Source organism: Geotrypetes seraphini, chromosome 9, assembly GCF_902459505.1.
Source record: "Geotrypetes seraphini chromosome 9, aGeoSer1.1, whole genome shotgun sequence".
NCBI lineage: Eukaryota > Metazoa > Chordata > Amphibia > Gymnophiona > Dermophiidae > Geotrypetes > Geotrypetes seraphini.
In genome coordinates, this window is record NC_047092.1 from 150,452,300 (window position 1) to 150,473,126 (window position 20,827).

The following is a 20,827-nucleotide window of genomic DNA, read 5'->3' on the forward strand; positions in this document are numbered from 1 at the left end:
TCTAAGGTCTATGGCCCAGAAATAATAAAGAAAAAAAAGACATTTTAATTTACCCCCCCCCCTTTTTTAAAAACCGCAATAGCGATTTTTAGCGCAGGCAGGCACGATGAATTCTCTGTGCTGCTCCTGGCGCTCATAGGAACTCTGAGTGTCAGGAGAAGCGCAGAGCTTTCAGTGCACCAGCATGTACTAAAATCTATTATTGCGGTTTTGTAAAAAGGGTGTGTGTGTGTGTGTGGGGGGGGGGGGCCTTAATAATGGCAGACTGGATGGACTGTCGTCTTTTACTGTGGTACTGTTAATAGAATGTACTTGGGGAGCCCCTAAATCTGGCATGCATTATGCATTGAGTTAAAACGTGTGTTAAACTTTTCTCATTCAGCTTGTCAGTTTCTGCACTCTTCCAATTAATGAAATAAAATATAGGAAGAAAAAAAATAAAGGAGACCTGTGAATACCACAACCAGCAGTACAGAGGCTCACTGTAATTTAGAGGATGCTGCAGCCACTAACCCTAGCGCAGGGAGAAACGCACGTGACAACCTCCAAACAAGAAACGCGCGCGCTCCCGACCGCGAAAATTTTTTTTCCCCTTGCTCTGTACTGTACTTAAGCTACCGACAGCCCCGCCTAGCTCTAGCCACCAACAAGAGCGCGCGCCCCCTGAGTGGGCGGGGCTCGGCAGCTGTGATGATGAAGGTATAGGGAGGCTGGAGCCCAGGAAAAGGCAAGCTGCCGTGGGCCATGGCGGAAGAGGATGGCAGGGAGGCGATCCGAGTGCTGCAGAGCCTGCGAGGCAAGATCTGTAAGTACCAGGGGTGGAGAAGGGGGGGGGCAACCGCGAGCCGGCTCAGGTAATGGGCTTGGAAGCCTGGACAGCGGTGAAAGCCGTTCTACTTCTTGCCCCTTCTCCCTGAAGTGGTTGCAGCCGGCGGGTCCACCGTTGCCCTCGGACTTTCGCGAGCGCCGGAATCGGGCGCGCAGGCGCTTTCCTCGGTATCTGCGCAGAAGGGCCTAAACTGGCCCCAGGTGACAGCGGTGTAGAGTAAGGGACGGGGCTTGGGCTCGGCGCTCTGGCCCTTGGACGTAGAAAAGGAAGAGCTTGAGCCTTCAGTGAAAGTGCTGCAGCCTGGTGCCGGTTGCGTTCTTGGGAGCCCGCCGCCCGCGTGAGGGGTGACGGGCGAGTAAGCATTCTGGCGCTACCAGGCGAGACAGTGCAGCGGAGCCGCTCCTCATAAAGGGCCTGAGATGTATCGCATGAAACTTGCGAACTGTTTTCTCCTCACCTGAGTTAGGAAGTTGGTATAGTCCTGGATGATAGAAATACAGCGCGGATGCGTGGGTTAAAAAAATAGTTTGGGGGTTGCCTTCCAGGATTTAAGTTAACCTCTGAGCACCTCTAAACCCCATCATTTAGAAACGCTGGGCCTAGGCATAAGAGGAGGGGAGGGGGGGGGAACCATTGACGAGGGCTGTCACAAGAAACAGTGCAGTATGTTGTGGCTTCCTGAGGGTTTGCTAGCTGAAGCAGGGCAGGTATGGCAGCAGAGATGCTGGTATTGTCGCTGTAATATAATTTGTTGTTATAAATATTTTAAGCATGTGTGCAGACTTCAACGTACAACTCTTATACATAATTAATTTAGCAATCCAAAGGTCTCATCTCGAATACAAAGACTATTTTATGCTAAAAAAGCATTATTCCTTGTTCCATCAGACTAACTTACAGTATTCATGTGTCTTCTCCTGGGTTGTAATAATGCTTAAATTGAAAACTGAAAGAGACAAGCTATTCTTACTCTTCATTGCTTGGGTAAATACAATTGGTACTCATGACCTGGTTGAGTTCCACTTTTGGAGCATTGATCTGCAGCAGAGATGATTAGGGATTGTTGGGCTGCCTATGGTTCAGTCCTTAGGCTACCAGATCTTATAACACATCATGCTTATTTAAACGGTAGTTATAATTTTCTAATATGTAGTTAGTTTTCTATTCTGTCATCCTCCAAAGAGCTCAGGATGGGTTACAGGTTAACATACAAAATGTACAGTTAACAGGTTACAATTTGCCATCCTTTCTCAAAAAATGGATGCATATTTTTATTTCACAGAGATTTTACTCTTATGTATGGTTTTTATATACACTTGATCTTCCCAAGCAAAGGTGATGATATGTTTAGGTTTCTGAGAAGACAGCGTAATGTGAAATTTGTCATACTGGGTCAGACAAAAGATCTGTCAAGCCCAGTGTCTTGGCCATTCTGGGTCACAAGTTTTTGGCAGGGTCCCAAAAGGTGGACTCGCTGTTTATTCTAAGGATAAGCAGTGGATTTTCCTAAGTCCAACTTAATAATGTTTAATAGATTTTTAAAAAATTTTTCTCCAGGAACTTATCCAATTCTTTTAATTCCAGCTGTGCTAATAACTTTCACCACATCTCTGGCAATAAGTTTAAAGCTTGACTGTGTTTAATAAAAACCATAAAATTCCTTATTTGTTGTGAATATACTATTTAATACCTGTAATTCCTGTCCACTAGACTTTGTACTTTTTGAGGAGCTAATACAGAAAGCTTCCCTGTGTACCGTAGTTATTAAGGGTTTTGCTCAGCTTTACTGTGGGATAGGAAAGCAGAAAGGGTTTTTGGTTGTGAATGTTAGATTATGGGGAAACCTTTACTGCAATTGCATTTAAGTGAATTCAAATGGGGTGTATTTCGTATCCCACAGCAGGCAAAACTTAAAATGCTTTGTCCGTGTGACTATCATGGGAAAAATAACATCAGGGTCTGAGGCAATATGGAAGGGTTGGTTGAGAGGAGTGGATGTCTACTGGCATTTACTTTGCAGGGCAAGGTGCTGCCATTTTCCAAGATGTGCTAATAGAGGCATGAGTGATTGGGTCTCTGGAGTGGAGGGTGCCACTAGACACCAGGTATTTATTTAAACTTTATTAATTTAAGGAAAGGGGTTTGGGGGTGGGCCCTAGACTACCAGAGATTCTTGAAGGATGGGAGGGGACAGTTGACAAGGGCTAATGCAGACTGCTGTGCCAGTTTTTTTCTTAAATGTCACCTTTTATTGGTGCTTAAGCCAATCGTGACTCGAGTACTAACAGGAAGGGTAACATTTGGTAATGAGCTGCAGATTATTGCTGCCACTCTTATATACAGTAGCAGTAATGTGTATTGACTATTGCATTCTGTGGCAATTTACTTGTAGGAACCCTGTTTGCAGTCAGCAGCTTTAATGTGTTGCTTTCTGCATTGGCCCCTGAGAGAATAAACAACTATTCCACTTCTTATTTATAGGCCTTGCTCTATCACAGTGTTTCTCAACTTCTTCAAGCCAAGTATCCCCTAAGCCTAACAAATACCAACTGAGAGAGCCCCTGCCCAAGCTCCACCCTAGACTTGCCCAAGCTCTGCCTCTGACTCCACCCCCATAATAGTACTAATTGTAATGCAATTTCTTCCATCCATTTACCCCCCAAAGTTCGCAGGAGTAATGTTCCAGGAGCACCCGCGAACTTCAAAAGACCGTGATTATTAGATGTGCTTGTGGCTTTGACCTGGGCCGGGATCGATGGTCAGGCAGAGCAGATCGGGGGGCCAGAGGATGCACATGGCGGGGTCACGGAAGAGGTGGATGCAGGATATGTTTCTAAATAATTGCGGAGGGAAAAACCCCGCAAACGACTGGGGCCGCGAACACTGAACTGTGACTTCTCAGGGGAGTACTGTACACTCAATATAATCTTATTAATACATAATGGTAACCACAAAATTAAAAAAAAACACAAAGCACATTATACGTAGAAAAAATGTTAATTATCATTTATATTTGTTTGTTTTTTTCCTAGTAGGTCAAGGCAGATGACTTTAAAATATGCAATGTCACCTTAGTTACAACTATAGAAAAATAGACAAATATGGTGCAAAATATAGACAGCGTGAGGTTAATGCCAAACACCTACATGGTCTGTCGCAATCTTGAAACTCGGATTCACAGATCTCTTCTTCAACAATCCTGGGGTTAAGATCAATGGCGCATACTACTGGGATGTCCTCTTGACACACAAGCTGTTGCCAGCTATCTGTTGCATGTTGGAAAACTACTTTATTTTCCAACAGGACAATGCCCCAGCACATCGGGCAAAGGACGCTGTAGAACTGCTTTATCGGGAGACCCCAGACTTCATTTGTCCAGACCTCCTAGTCTGTGAATTCACCAGATCTAAACCCAGTTAACTACCGGATCTGGGGGTGATACAGGAATGCCTCTACCAGACAGCAATATCAGATGTTGAAGACTTTAAACAGCGCCTCTGTTTGGGCTGAGTTGAAGTAGAATATCTTTGAAAAGTCCATAGATGGTGGTGGCCAAGGCTGAGGGCATGCTTTTGTTCAAAGGGAGCATACTTTGAACATCTGCTTAATTGAAATGTTACTTTTTGATATGTTTTTAGTCAGTTCACACAATTCATTTTCATAAGATAATGATGTGGTGCGATGGGAAATATTTACAACATTTTACATCAACTTCATTCAGGATATGACACTCTAAATTTCATAAGAATTGGCCGAGTTCTGTGGAAGATACATCAAACATTTTGGGGGGTGTTTTTTCTTCGGTTTACAGTGTAGTAGTCTTTAAGTTGAAGCATATAAGGAGAAGCTCTACCCATGCCTTGCCCATCTGTATGCTGCCCTTGCAAATACATGCTATGTAAGCTTAAGTGAATATTTGCAGAATAGCACTCAGATGCCCTGGGGCATACAAGTGTATGTGTAATATACTAGACAGGGCTGCCTAAGTCCAGTCCTCGAGATCTACTGGCAGGCCAGGTTTTCTGGATATCCACAATGAACATGCATGAGAGAGATTTGCTACCAAGAAGGCAGTGCAGGCAAATCTCTCTCACTCATATTCATTGCGGATAGCCAGAAAACCTGACCTGCCAGTAGATCTCGAGGACCGGATTGGGCAGCCCTGTACTAGACATTTACTTGTGCCTAGAGTATTAAATTTTGACCCTATTAGATACTTAAGAGGGAAATTCTGTAAATGGCATCTGAAAAGATAGGCACCTATCATATGCTAGTCGCACTTAGACACCCATTACAGAATTGTCCCTAACTTAAAAAATCTTAGGCACCTGTAATGTAGGCCAGATTTTTAACAGCCTATTATAGGTGCCTATAGGGCGACCTGTCATCAGATGGCTGGACATGTCAAAAACAACTATAGGTATGACGCTGGAGGACCTTACCAGACTAGCACAAAACTTTTTTTCTTTTTAGATCTTTAATTCATCAGGTTGCTAGGACTCAAGCTTGTGTCAATAGCACTGAAGAGGTCCTTTAGAGAAACCTCCCTAATGACTCCTAAGTCAACTCTGCACCCCTAAATACACCTACTTTAATGTAGGGCACCTATCATTTGTGAAATCATGCCTATCCTATTAATTTTTTATTTTTTCAATTATGGGTTTGTTATAGCTCATAATTGATGCCAGTTTATTAATTGAGGTAGGCACCTAACTTTAGGTACCTATTTACGAGTATTTCAGCACCTAACTTTAGGCGCCTCTTATAGAATTTGCTCCTTAGATCTCTTTTTACAAAGCTGCATTACTGATTAGGGTATGCTGAATGTGAACAAGCACATGGGAATAGAATGGGCGACTTTGCATTCAGTGCACTGGTAGCACAGCTTTCTAAAAGGAGCACTTAATTAAGATTTCACCAATTTTGATGCTAGTTTGATTGTTCATACCAGCTTCATCTTGTTCATTTTTATTTAATTTCAACTAGGGAAAACTAGTTGCACCACTTTGGGTACCAGCAAGTTTCTTTCTGGTATTGTAGAATAACATATTTTGTTTTGATATTTACTAGGTGAAGCTAAGAATTTACTTCCTTATCACTTGCCCAACAAAATGAGGGACTGTTTTTGTACAATAAATCTGGACCAGGAAGAAGTTTTTCGTACAAAAGTTGTTGAAAAGTCTTTAAGGTAGGTAATACTCATCTAGAATGTTTATATAAATATCTGGATTGACATCTTGCAGTCCTGCTTTTGCGTTTCATCTTTGTGCTGTGCTGTATCAACTAAACTATAACTATTAAAAAAAAAGACTCCTAGGATGTTAAGAGCAAGTTGTTATGAATAAGTTAGCTCCATGGATAGTTTTAATTTAGTCAGTGCCATCAGATCTATTCATAGTTTATAATCTTACACTGCTTATTTTGATGTTGGTGTTTTTCCATTGACCTAGGAGGCCAGATGTTGGGACATTGAAACTGGTCTTGGAGATGGGGAAGGGGAAAATTGAGTTCATAAAGGATATGTGGAGAAATGGATGGAACTGTGCATAATGTGCAGGCTGACTGCTACCCCATGGTTAGAAAGAGAAAATGGTTCTAATTTGATTTCTTTTTGAAAAAGAGCTGGGGACTTACTGGTTAACTGGCTTATATTATTAGGGCAGCAAATGGAGGAAACCTTGCAAGTATATATCAGTAATAGGGGTAAACATAAATGGTTGAGGGATGATGGATAAGACATTGGAGGGGGGGGTAAGAGAGGAGAGGCATATATCTTTAACCAATGAATAGACTACCAATTACCAGTGAATTTACTGTTGAATTCAGTTGAAGCTTAAAAAAAAAGTACACCATTGAACCTTGATGTATTGGTTGCTATGGTTGGTTTTATGTACCTTGCCCAATACAACTTTTTTTCTAGTGTTGGTAACATGTTTGGGGGGGGGGGGAAGGAGGCTGAGATTGTATAAAGACTAGGATTTTTATATCCTGGATTTTATAATATCTAACAAGACTAACAAGGAAAAAAAAAACCTGACTTGGACAGCAAGCAACAATTCTACAAACGTTTATTGATGACAGCAGAGAGGTATTCTTAGCAATGTTGCCAAGAATATTTGGACAACCCAGATAGTAGATGATGGCAGAAACACTAATAACAAATTGGTCTATTTCCTGTTGCATCATAGTGGATCATGCTACAAGAATTGGAGACATTTTTTCTTCAGATATGTAGTAACATAAAGAGATTAACTCGAGGCAGTGTTGCTCTTGATTTCCACAGTATAATTTTTTTTTAATCGCCTCGATGGACAAGCAGATGAAATTGGTCATCAAGACTGTTTTTATTACTGTTTGGGGAGGAAGATTACATTTCATAAACCTATTGATTACCAGAAAGGTTTATGAGGGGCTGTTGAAGTTCTCAGCCCAACCAACAAAGTTGGGGGCAGTCTCCATCAAAGTTTATACACTTAACCCAGTGATTTTTCCACTTTTGTGTTCCATATTTTTCCAATGGAATGAAAAAAGTGGAAAATCATTGGACTAAGTGTTTAGCCCTTGATGGAGACTGCCCCAACTTTGTTGGTTGTGCTGAGAACTGTTCAGTGGCCCCTTGTAAAGTGAAGTCCCCCATCTTGGACCTTAGAGTAGAGAATGACATGGGGACAAATTTTTCCCTGTCCCCGTGAGTTCTTTTCCTGTCTCTGCCCCTTTCCTGCAAGCTCCGTCCTCATCTGCATAAGCCTAAAACACTTTAAAATCATAAGTGTTCAAGGCTTGTGCAGTTAAGGCAGAGCGTACAGGAATGAGGCAGGGACAGAGACAGCGACAAAACTCACAGGGATGGGACGGAGTTCCTGGGAGTACATGGACAAATTTGTCCCTGTGTCATTCTCTACCTCAGAGCCCTAAACTCATCTCTTTCTCAGAAGGTCATGTTTTTCCCATGATCTTGCCCATGTTGAAAAGGGCTTTGCTTTTCACATGTGATGGGTGCATATATGCATATGCCTAGATCAGATAATTTGTATTCCTTGGAGCTCTCTGTTTTTAATAACAGTATGCTACCCATTGTCTATTATTTCAACCCTTTGCATCTTCACAAGGTTCCTATCCATAGTTGCAGGATTGAAGATGTTCCAATGCTTTCACAATTGTAAATCAAAGACAGTTCATATAATATCCACAGTAGTGGAATCATAACTCTGAGAAAGTAAAACAGATAAGAGCGATATATTATCGATAAAATGCATACAACAGAATATTATTCATAGTAGTATTTCACACAGCTTGCCAGATGATCTTAGCTGGAGTGGCATTCTGAACATTAGGTTATTGAGAAGGATTCCATATTTAGAAGTATTGGTGTGTGCAGTTCTAAGCAGTGCAGCTTTCTATAGTTGACAGATGGTGACTTATCAATGCTCAGCATTTTAAGTTGTTCTAGTCTTTCAATATTACTCCAATTACTATAGGGGCCATGACTGCATGTTTTTTTCAGAGTGGCTCAGCTTCTTCAATCTTCAAGTCTTAATTTTGCAATATTCAACTGTTTTTGCTTCAACCTGGTTGTTTCTTGTACATCCCCACTCTATTCCTGAAACTTCAAGTAGTCAATCCCTTATTGTGAGATCTCTTGTAGGAAGCTTCATTTACATACTTTTGCTCCTCCTCTCCTTACCTCTTGGACTGCCCTCCAATTCCTCACTTGTCTTCCTACAAGCAAGAAAGTAGGAGCTTGTCTGATCTGCTTGTGTTTATTTTCTTTAAATTTCATTCTTCTCTGCTGATTTCGTGCTGCAGAGGACCCTTTTTAGGGACAGCTCTGGCTGTAGGAGACCTCAGACTCTGAGGCAGAGAGTGCTTCCAAGGGGTTGGCTGCTTTGCATTGCACCTCTTGGACAGCCTGCATTTGCAGATCAGGAGCTTGGGGACCATTCCCTTGAGAGCATAGCTTGCTTCAGGTTCATCCTGCTAGTGGGCATGAGCATAGGCTGCGTTGCTCCATGGCAGTCTATCCAGAATCAGGGCAACAGCGTTCCTTCCCCCTCATGTGTGGGTGAGATCCTAAGAGAGTTGAGATCTCCCATCCAGGATGTCTGGCCTGAGGCAGTCAGAAGATAATGGGGCAATCCACTTTCCAGACTTCTTCAGGCAAAGGATCTCCCTGTAAGCTGTTTCAGCTTCCGTCTTGCAGCTACCATCACACAGCATGGCAGTGAGTAAAAGGCTGATAGCCTAAAAGATTGATTTTTTTCAAAATCGAGTTTTGGGGGGTTTCAGGGTTAGTCCTGGGTCCTCCCAGCTGAAAAATCCAAAAATAGCTGATTTTTTTTGGTTTTCTCAAGCCATTTTAGAGCTAAAATTGCTACTGCTTATTTCTGCCTCCCAAACACCTCATTTTTGTTTAAAAATGGGTAGGATGGACTCATCATGGCAGAATACTTCAGATTCATGCCCTGTTTGTGGCACACCAGGATTGGAAACATTTGCAGCCCTGTGCTGCATCTTGTACAACAAAGGAGTAATTTTATTTATTTATTTATTTATTTTTTGTAAAGCTGGTTAAAAATACCTGATTTTTGACGTTTTTGAAAAATCACAAACTTTAAAGTCAAATTGTAAAGTACTGTAATGAGATTAGCTTAATAAGTTGAAATCGTATATTTGAGAACAAAGTCGTCGCAAAATAAGACACAGAGGGGCATAATCGAAAGTGACGTCTTAAGTTCGTTTACATCCAACTCGCAAGTCGTCCATAATAAAAAACAGCCTAGGACACATTTTCGAAAAATACATCCAAAATTTATTATTTTTTTTTTTTAAGTTCAAAATCTTTATTGAATTTTAAGATTACAAGGTAAGTACAAATATATTTAACAAAGTCAAAGTGTCTATCACAGCAATGAAAAGCATAAATGTTGTAGAGTGCAAAATGAAATTATCAGTACACAAGGGTACATATCCAATGCATATCATTAGCCTATTCATAAACTCACAACAGAACATATGCATGACTATGTTGAATAAGCCAGAGTTAAATCTACAAAAATAATTGTTCACAAAGGGCTAAAAATCACAATAATGTATCAGAGGTCTCCAAATCTCAAGGAATCTAGACATGTTATTAGACCTTTCAGCTAAGACTTTCTCGTATTTGCTTGTGAGGCAGAGTGTGTTCCACCACATATGATAATTAATTTTTGAAAGATCCTTCCAGCAGTATAACACCGTCTGTATCGCTATAGATATCATTATGGTGAACAAGCGTGACAAGTCTGCATTAATCGGAGCCTTAAGCGCTTGTTCCCTAACAATTAGGATGGTATATGTCAATGTGTCGGCAATCCCCAATATTTCACATATGGTGAACCATACCCTATTCCAGTAAGACTGTATGAGTGGGCAGGAAAAAAGTAGATGTTGTAGTGTACTTGTTGATAGATTGCATGACCAGCAAGCTGCAGAAGACATAGGATTAACTTTGTTTGATAAAACAGGGGTCCATGTTGCTCTATGTGAGATGAAGAATATGGATTGCAAAAGCGAAGCTGATCGGATAGATTTGTAGAAGGTCGACCATACACCAGACCAATCAATGGCATCAGATGGTAGATTTAATTCCTTACTCCATTTTATTTCCATCTCAAGGGGACTGGTGAAGACAGCCTGTTGGATAAGTTTGTACCACATAGACGCTTTAGATTGTCTCAAAGGCAACGTGCGCAAGAGTACCCATAGTCCGGGATCCTTGGTCTGGTACTGAATGCTAGGAAAAGAGCTTTTTACACAATGTCTCAGCTGAAGCCAACGAAAATGTTGGGAGTCATCAAGGCCCCAGGTATTAGACAACTCCGAAAATGACATCCAATCCTCCGAGTTCATGAGATCTTTCATCAAATGAATTCCACAACGTTGCCACACAGGCCATGAGATAGGCGATCCGGAAATTTTAAATAAGTCGTTGTTCCATATAGGCAGCAGGTTGGAGTCTCTCCATCTGGACGTAAAGGTAGAAACCACGGCGTCGATAACCGTTTTATAAGCGACAAGAATAGTGTCCAGCTTATCTTTTTTGGTGAGAGTGGCACCTGCTAGATGCCCAACATGTTGCTCCCCATATAAAGCATTTTCGAGAGGGAGCTATGCAGGAGGGTCATAAGGTTTGTTGCTATGGTAACCCACTACCCACTGTCTCATAATAAAGGCTTGATGATAGTGCAAAAAACTGAGGAAATTAACCCCTCCCAAAGCTCGGGGAGCCTTCAGCTTGGTCAGTGCAATGCGTGGTTGTTTTTGCTTCCATAAAAATTTCAGTAGTAAAGAATCAACTTGTTTGTAAAAGGAAAGTGGTAAGCAGAAGGGTAGCATAGATAATATATAATTTAGCTTGGGAGCTATCATCATTTTGATGGTTTCGAGCCTACCCCACCATGTCAACGCTAGAGGAGACCATTTGGAGGCAGCATTTTTGACGATATCTAACATATGTGTCATGTTAAGGTTCATGGTGTCTTCAATAGTAGGTCCGAATAGGACTCCCAGATATTTCATAGAAGTGGCTGTCCACTTCACTCCTTGTGAAATCAGATCAGATTTCGCCGCTGGGCAGTTGAGGGGCATTACCTCAGTTTTCCCCATATTCAGCTTATAGCCCGAGACATCCGCATAAGATGTAATATCAGATAGCAGGTGAGGAAATGAAGAAGGTGAAATGTACAGCAGGATGTCATCTGCGTATGCTGACAGTTTAATATCCGGTGTTTGAATCCCAAATTTAAATCCAGAAATATTTGTATTAAGACATATCCGCTGTATCAGTGGTTCCAGTGCAAAGTTGAAAAGCAAGGGCGACAAAGGGCATCCCTGTCTAGTTCCCCTGGTGGGTTGGAATGCAGATGATAAGGAACCATTTATGAACGTTCTGGTGGTAGGCATGGAGTACAGTACTTTGATTTTAGTTATAAATGCATCTGAGAAGCCAAACCAATGAAGAGTAGCGAATAGGAACGGCCATTCTATACGGTAGAACGCTTTCTCTGCGTCAAGTCCAACTGCAAGTATGGTTTTGTCTATGCACTTGATCAAGGATATGTGAAAATAATCTAGTATTATCACTAGAGCTTCGGCCAAGTATAAAGCCACTCTGTCTTGGAGATATCAATTTCGTGATAACCGACTGTAACCTTGTAGACAACAGTTTAGCATAAATCTTGGCGTCCACATTTATTAGAGACAGTGGTCTATAATTAGCTAGATAACGTGGATCTTTGCCAGGCTTTGGCAATACGATAATAGTAGCTTCTGTGAAGGATCCAGAGGCTGCTCCTGTGGATATGAGATGTTCCAGAAAAGGTAGATAAAAAGGTATGAGTACGTCTTGAAACTCCTTATAGAATTCCACCGTCAGCCCATCCGATCCTGGAGCTTTTTTCAAAGCCATGGAGTGAAGAACCAGAGATATCTCTGTAGCAGTGATCGGTTTATTTAAGTGAATGTTGTCAATATCATCCAGGCATGGATGTGTAATATTATCCAGAAAATTCGATATCAAGTGCGGACATTGAAGTTCAGAAGTGTAGAGATTACTGTAAAAGTCCTTAAAGGTCTGTGATACTGCAGAAGGTTCAGTGACCTCCATACCTGAGTCAAGTTTGATGGAGGTGATGAGCGATTTTTCCTCTCGACGTTTAAGGAGATTAGCCAGCAGATGGCCACACTTATTGTTCTCAGCAAAATAAGATGCAGATTGTTGGAAAATTGCGTGTGAGGCTTTATTACTTAATATAGCGTTATATCTGAATCGAGCTTTATTCAATTGAATTAATAAAGTAATATCCCCCGGGGTTTGTTGATGTTGTTTTTCAAGGTTTCTAATTTCATCCTCCATTCGTGTTTGAGCTTCTTTAATTTTCTTATGCCTATTAGCTGTAAAATTTATAATTACACCTCTGATAAAGGCTTTGAATGCATCCCAACAACACGTCCATGTGGTTTGTTCTGGTGTATTAAACATAAAGTATTCTCTAATTTGAAATCTTATTAAATCACAAAAGACCGTGTCTTGTAGTAAGGCATTATTAAAGCGCCATTGTCTGGGCTTTGGAGGAGGTGCCATGCCTTTAATATTCAAAACAATGGCTGCGTGATCAGAGATGGTGATTGGTAGGATCTCAGTATCTTGAACGGCAGTGCATAAGGAATCGCTTACTAGGAAGAAATCAATTCTTGAGTACGAGGCATGTGGGGGAGAGTAGAAGGTGAAAGCCTCTGTATCTGTATGCATATGTCTCCAAATATCTAGCAGATTGGTATCGTTTATTAAGTCTTGTAAGGCGTACCATGCTCTAGTTTTTTTATATGCGCATTTTGATTTTCTGTCTATATTGGGATTCAAGACCAGATTAAAATCGCCTGCCATGATCAATTTTGAGGTAGATTCTTCTAATAGTGATTGAGTAATGTTATGAAAGAATTCTGGGCGATCCACGTTCGGAGCATATACATTAAACAGGCACATGATCTCACCTGCAACGCAAATCCTGACTTTCACCCAGCGCCCATTCAAATCTGTAGAGGAGGAAATAATGGTTATATTATTATTCTTTCTGATTAGAGTGATAACACCACCTTTCCAATCCACAGCAGGAGAAAAATATGGAGACAAAAACCAGGGCAAGTGAACCTTGGCTGATGCAGTGGCGTCCAAGTGAGATTCCTGCAACATGATAATATCAGGTTTAAGACTGTCTAGATAAGTCAGTATTTTTTTTTGTTTGATTTTGTTGTTGAGACCCTTTGCATTTAAAGATATGATTTTAAGAGACATAAATAAAAGAAGTACAATTCAAATGCATGAAAAATAGAACAAGTAGTACAAGTGGATAATGTACCAGACGTGCACACATCTTAAAGGAAAACCATACACATATTGGGAGGCATGACAATTGATTCTGAGACTCAGAAGTGATATTAACTTGTGATAGACACTCTGTACTAACCGAGGTGGTCCGAGAACCACCTTTACATAACAAAAGTGTGATTGCAGCAGAGTGAGGCATGATGCCAGCACAAAACCCAATGCTCCCTCACTATATGCAGATTTTAATATGAAAAGGAAAAACAATTAAATTCAGAGTAGAATGCAGACAGATAGTAAGCAGTGATCAATGGCAATAGAGAACATCATATTGCTGAGTTATCAGCATCAGTCAGGCAAAAACATACAATTAACTGATATTACAAGTAGACTAAATAAAATGTACTACTATTGTCATAGGCACTATCAGTCAATCAGTCAGACCTGATTTATTGGAGTTGGTGAGTGTTGCTCAATAAAGGTGGCCAGCTCTTCCGGATCAAGGAAATCTTTGGTGGTATTGTTCAGGGTGACTCTCATGCGGGCCGGGTAGAATATTCCAAATCTGGCATTCAAAGATTTGAGCTGCGGCCTGTAGGAAAGGAGCTGTTTACGCCGTCTAGCCATTGTTTTACTCAGATCTGGAACAAACAAGATGGTGGAACCCTCGTGTTTAATCGGGGCTCTGATCTTTGCCCTCTGCATTATCTCTAAGACATGCTGGTATCTTAGAACTTTAAGCACCACAGGTCTAGGTCGTGTATCACCGGCAGCAAGGGAGGATGGTACCCTGTGAGCCCTTTTAATTTCAAATTCTCTGTGGAAGGTGAGATCCAGTAGTTGAGGTATTAAAGATTCAAGCTGTTTGATAAGACCGGTATCTCTCCCATTCTCCGGCAGCCCTAGAATTCGAACATTGCAGCGCCGGGATCTATCACTGTTGTCCTCCAGCTCTCTTTCTAACATTGTAATGCGTTTCATCTGTTTTCTGAGATCAACTCCCTGTTGCGTGGTTGCTTCCATCTTGGTCTCCAACGTGCACACGCAGGTCTGTAGTTGGGTGAAATCAGCCACCAGGTTCGTTATTTTTTCATTCATATCATCGGTACTGGCCTTTGTTTCTGTGACAAGCTCCTTCAATTCGCGGAGCTCCGCTAAGATTTCGGCGTTAGTATCGTTGGTGGAGTTAGGGAGCGGGGCCTTAGAGGGAGAGAGCGGCTCAGGCTTATGCCTTTTACTCACTTTTTTTTCTGCCATTTCGGTGAAAAGACGGTTTGTGGCACTGTTTAGTCCTTTGTATGGACGTGGCTGCGCTCCGTATTGATTTTAAACTGCGTTCCAATATTGTTTTTCTCTGCATTTAAGGAAAGCACGCGGGAGCCAGGATCTTATGCCACCATTGCGCTCGGGCTCGGACACGCCCCCCCCCCCCAATTTTTTTACGTTCGAAAATCGTCTAATTATACATCCTGACGATCTGATCATCCAAGTCGCTAAATCGTCCATCTTTATACCACATTTCCATCCAATTTTTCATACAAGTCCAAAACGCCTAGAACAAGCCCTGTTGGATGTGGGAGGGGTCTGCAAAGTGATGGAGGGGTCTGCAAAGTGATGGACTGAACACCCAGACATGGCATCTAAATAGTGGGGTACCTTACAGGGCATTGCTGTGAACTTCACAAAAAGGGTGCCATGTCTTCATCTCACTACAGCTCCCTTATAGATAATGGTGAGCCCCCAAACCATCTCTAAAATCCCCTAGACCCACCTATCTACCAACCCAATAGCCCTTATGGCTGCAGGAGCCACTTATATGCCAGTACAGAAGGATTTGGGGGTGTATAGGGGAGTGTACATGTTTAAGTATCAGTGCAGTGATTACAGGGGCTTATGGGCATGAGTCCTCCTCTCCATGGGTCCCTAACCCACCCCCAAGATCTCTTAAGCTGCCTCTGTGCTGGATGACTAAGCTTTCCTATGCCAGGCGGCCAGGTGGTGATGGTCTGGAGGCTGAATTTTAAAGGTGGGATTAATATTTTTATGGGGGTGGGGGGGTTGGTGATCACTGGAGTAGTGAGTGGGGGGTCTGTTTTTTATGTGTTTGCAGTGCTTTTTTGGTGGGATTTTGTGACTTAAATGGTCTAAGTCATAACGTCCAAGTTCCGTCAATCGTGGGCTGTATAACTTTCGGTTATACATGCTGTAAGACTAAGTCTAAGCCGGCCCACGTCCCGCCCAACTCCCACCCTCGACACTCCTCCCGAAACGCCCTGTTTAGCTTTGGTTGTTCAGCAGCACTATGAAGGCCTAGGTCGTTTAGAAATGCGTCCAAAACCCGTTTTTAGAATCGGCACTTGGACGTTTTTGAGAAATGTTCGTACAAGTACTGACATAGGCCAGTTTTTGGACGTTTTTCTCTTTTGATTATGAGCCCCACAATTTTTACATGGATAGCTTCATTATTACAGGAGTCACAGAAGGCTAAAGATCAAAATTTTTTCACACATCCACTTTGAGGCTTTTTACATATATCTGTTTAAAAAAAAAGAAAATTCAAATTAGTTCCATTGAATAGATCATAAGTTTGTATAATTTCACAAAGTTTCATTTGTTTTGCTTATATAACCAAGGAAATATTTTTACTGTTGTGAAAATTTAAAGGGATATTGGATATGGCCGCATTATGGTATTAAAAAAAAAGCTATATTTCCACTGGCAAATCTTAACTTACAAAAAGCTATATTTCCACTGGCAAATCTTAACTTTACCAAAGTTAATCACATGATAAGATTTGGCATACAAAGTTTCATCAAAATCCATGATGAGGTAGGTCACTTTTCTAAAATTAGATCACTTACCATGGAATGACCCTTTGGTGGCTCTTGCATAGGTGTCTCTTTTTGTTTGTTTGTTTGTAATTCAATTTTAGCCTTTATTGCATTGTTTTCTTCATCCACTGCCACTTTTTGGATTTGTTATCTTTTTCTTCAGTGTATTTTTATTTTTCATAGCTTGGGTGGCACATTTTGTCTAACCTAGATTCAATGGTAATGTTCTGGATGGACTAGCAGCAATTGAATTTCCAGTTCTGATTTTTTTTTTTTTCTCCATAGAAATTCAAATCTGTGTTGAGTAGATGTGAAATTTTGGGAGATCTCTCCCTCCCTTCCCCCCCCCCCCAGTCTGGTAACCTAATGCTGTCTTTTTTTTTTTTTTCTGAGCATGTCTGATGGTGAAAATCATGGTGATCAAACAACAAAAAAGTGAGAATGAATCTCCCTGAAATATTCCTTTTATAATCATTTTGCCAATTTCTTCAGTGCTGTCATGTCCGCCCTTTTTTTCCACTGGCTCACTGCTTCCTTCATAGTGTGATGTTTTCACTCACTCCAGCTAGTTCTAGGCATTTTGAAATCTAACTACGATAAGAACATAAGAATTGCCGCTGCTGGGTCAGACCAGTGGTCCTTCGTGCCCAGCAGTCCGCTCACGTGGCGGCCCTCTGGTCAAAGACCAGTGCCCTGAGACTAACCCTACCTGTGTGCGTTCCCGTTCAGCAGGAACTTGTCTAACTTTGTCTTGAATCCCTGGAGGGTGTTTTCTCCAATGACAGACTCCTGAAGAGCGTTCCAGTTTTCTACCACTCTCTGGGTGAACAAGAACTTCCTTACGTTTGTACAGAATCTATCCCCTTTCAACTTTAGAGAGTGCCCTCTTGTTCTCCCTACCTTGGAAAGGGTGAATAACCAGTCTTTATCTACTAAGTCTATTCCCTTCAGTACCTTTAATATTTCAATCATGTCCTCTCTGTCTCCTCTGTTTGAGGGAGAAGAGGCTGAGTTTCTCTAATCTTTTGCTGTACGGCAACTCTTCCAGCCCCTTAATCATTTTAATTGCTCTTCTCTGGACACTTTTGAGTAGTACCTTGTCTTTCTTCATGTACGGCAATCAGTGCTGGACACAGTACTCCAGGTGAGGGCGCACCATGGCCCGGTACAGCGGCATGACAACCCTCTCCGACCTGTTCGTGATCCCCTTCTTTATCATTCCTAGCATTCTGTTCGCCCTTTTTGCTGCCGCCGCACATTGCACAAACGGCTTCATCGACTTGTCGATCAGAACTCCCAAGTCTCTTTCCTGGGAGGTCTCTCCAAATACTGCCCCGGACATCCTGTATTTGTGCATGAGATTTTTGTTACTGACATGCATCACTTTACACTTATCCACGTTGAACCTCATCTGCCATGTCGATGTCCATTTCTTGAGCCTGATTATGTCACGTTGCAGATCTTTGCAATCCCTCTGTCTTCACTACTCTGAATAACTTCGCATCGTCCGCAAATTTAATCACCTCACTCATCGTACCTATGCCCAGATTGATTATAAAGATGTTGAAGAACACGGGTCCAAGCATCTAGCCCTGCTGCACCCCACTAGTGACGTTCTTCCAGTCCGAGTATTGTCCATTTACCCCATTCTTTGTTTCCTATGCTCCAGCCAGTTTTTAATCCACGTGAGTATTTCACCCTTGATTCCATGGCTCGCAGTTTTCCGAAGTAGTCGTTCATGCTGAACCTTGTCAAACGCTTTCTGAAAATCCAGATATACAATGTTGCCCTTGTCCAGATATACAATGTCACCCTTGTGTATCTGCCTGTTTATTCCCTCGAAGAAGTGCAGCAAGTTCATCAAACAAGATCTGGCTGGTTAAAACCCTTCATAGTTAATCCAAGTTACACTCAAGTTCATTTTCAGCATTCACAGTTTTACAGGATCATTTTATCAAGTAGAAGTTGATTTGGCCTCTGGCGTCTTGATGGTGTCTTGATGGGTTTCCTTTTTGTTCCACTAGAAGCAAATTTTATTTTCAAATGATCTTGGACTCTGTCCAGTATTAGTTTTGATAGCAGTTTAAACATTGTTGGCCATAATATCAGTTTGAGACTGACCCTTTTGCTGGGCTTTTTGCAGGATGTAGGCAGTTGATCTTTTTCAAATTCTTGTCCTCCTTTGTTCATTTGACCTTTTTTTGTATTTTATTTTCTTTAACAGGCATTCCTAGCTTTTCTATGGTTGACTGAAATGGTAGTAAAACCTATTCAGCTTTTCTGCTATAATCTTTGTCACACATGATATATAGAAAAAAATAGGTTCTTCTAAAATTGAGCTGACTGTTAGCTTCTCCACTGATATCTAGTAGAATTGTCTCTGGTTTTTGATTGGAGCAATTTTGCTCTGCTTGTACTGAAGGACTTTAACCTAGTATCTTGGCAATTTTCTTTGCTATTGCAGTTATTTACTGCTTTGTATCTTCTAAGAGTTCATCGATCTTCCTACTTTCTAGGTGGTACTTTTTTTTTTTTTTAACCATTTCATGCTTTTCAATTTGCTTGCATTTAATCAACTTTTTTATTTTCTAGTTGAATTTTCCTCTTTGATGCACTGGAGTTTTTCTTAGTAGGCATTTTTACTTCCTATACCAGTTCTTCTGTGATTACCACTGTAAATAAACTGGTTGATTTGTTGTAAAGCTATTAATTCTATAGATTCAACTACTTTATTCAGGTCTCTGGGTTTGTACAAAATGTTTTTGGCAATAAACAAGTTTGTCCATGCAAGCTGATGTTGCTTTTGTTCTGTCACGTTTTCTAGAATCTTTTGTTTTGGTGGTTGGTTGAGTGAACTGGTGATCTTATGTTCTTTGTGCTGTTGGCTGAGAGATTGCATGAGGTTGATGTTTCCCTTGATTCAGGCTGTTACATACAAGAACAAGTGCCACTTCTAATTTCACATCCATAAAACATTTTTGGGGTGGGGGGAAGGAGGGTATGAATTGCCTCTGATCTGCTAGGTGCTGATCAGTTATTTCTGATACTGGGTGTTCTTCTCACCCTATTTCTGATACTGTGTGTTTTTCTTACCCTAATTAGAACATTTTAAGTAATCATGTTTTGATGGGTCTATAGTAGCAAACCATAATTTCTCTATTTTCAGCGATTGTATATTTGAGTATGTGTTTTTCCAATAGCTTTGTAAGATCCAGCCCTAGTTGTTCAACTCAAGAACCTGAGTCATGTAGCCCATTTGTTGCTAGATGTTTCAGTACTCTTAACACTTAATGCAGTTCTTATTGCTCAGGGTGACTGATCTGATATAGCTTAGCTGCATTGTAAAATGCCACATCTCTGTGTTACACAATAGGGCACCATATAGCATAATTTATTCTTGCATGCAAATGATGCACATTTTTGGGATTGGAGAATGACATGGGTACATGGGTACAAACTCTGTCCACGCACCCATGAACTTTGTCCACGTTCCTGTGAACTCTGTCTGATCCTATCCGCATAAGCCTCAAATAGTTATAATTTTATATTGGACTTTAATAAAATAAGTATAAAAAGAAACAATATTCTGTACAATTGTCATTTTATAAATTTAAAATACAGAACAAGGAACAACAAAACGCCTGTCTCCTATCCTCTCCACTATCGAGAGAACAGAATAAGCCAAATTAATGCAGAATGCTACATAGAAAATTCATGTTAATATAATACCTCAGTCACACAAGGCAGGAATAGTGTTAGGGGAATGCAACTAGGGCTGGTCAGAGAGCCCTCAGCATGCTGGAAGCTGAACAAGGCATAGCCTGGTAGTGGGCTTTGTGGTCCCCAGGTTACACATTTCAAATATTATATTCTAATCATAAAATAGAAAATTAATTGGTTTTTTGTTGTTGCTGCATGATTTGTTTTGAGACCGTGGTTGATGTCCACATAAAATTTATTAAGCATGGATGACTTTCAAAATTGGTCCATTTGATGTGGAATGACCCAAGTCAGAATTGGAAAGTTTTGCTAATAACATAAAAAACAGTTCCCCCCTTTTTTAAACAGGCGAGACCTCCAGATTTTCTGTTTGAAAATACATGAGAAGGATGTCCTTGTACTGGAGATGTCCATCTTGAACAAACATTTTACAAAGTGAAATATTTAATTTATAAATGGGGATAGGGAACAAGGCACAGGAAGTTAGTCCGGCAGCTGTCTTATTAAAATGCCCACACAGATGTCTTCTTAGAAAAGAGGAGTAGCCTGGTGGGTAGTACAGTAGACTCTAAATTAAAGGACACA

General features: G+C 41.0%; 1 protein-coding gene across 1 annotated transcript in view; it reads left to right on the forward strand.

The window, feature by feature from the left end:
• Positions 1 to 650: 650 nt before the first annotated feature.
• The window catches only part of RASA2 (RAS p21 protein activator 2), a 218,029-nt gene continuing 197,852 nt past the window's right edge, over positions 651 to 20,827 (forward strand). The window contains exons 1-2 of the mRNA XM_033958463.1: positions 651 to 805; positions 5,900 to 6,017. Coding sequence (XP_033814354.1) covers positions 745 to 805; positions 5,900 to 6,017 — 179 coding nt within the window. The 5' untranslated portion in view covers positions 651 to 744. The remainder of the gene's footprint in view (positions 806 to 5,899; positions 6,018 to 20,827) is intronic.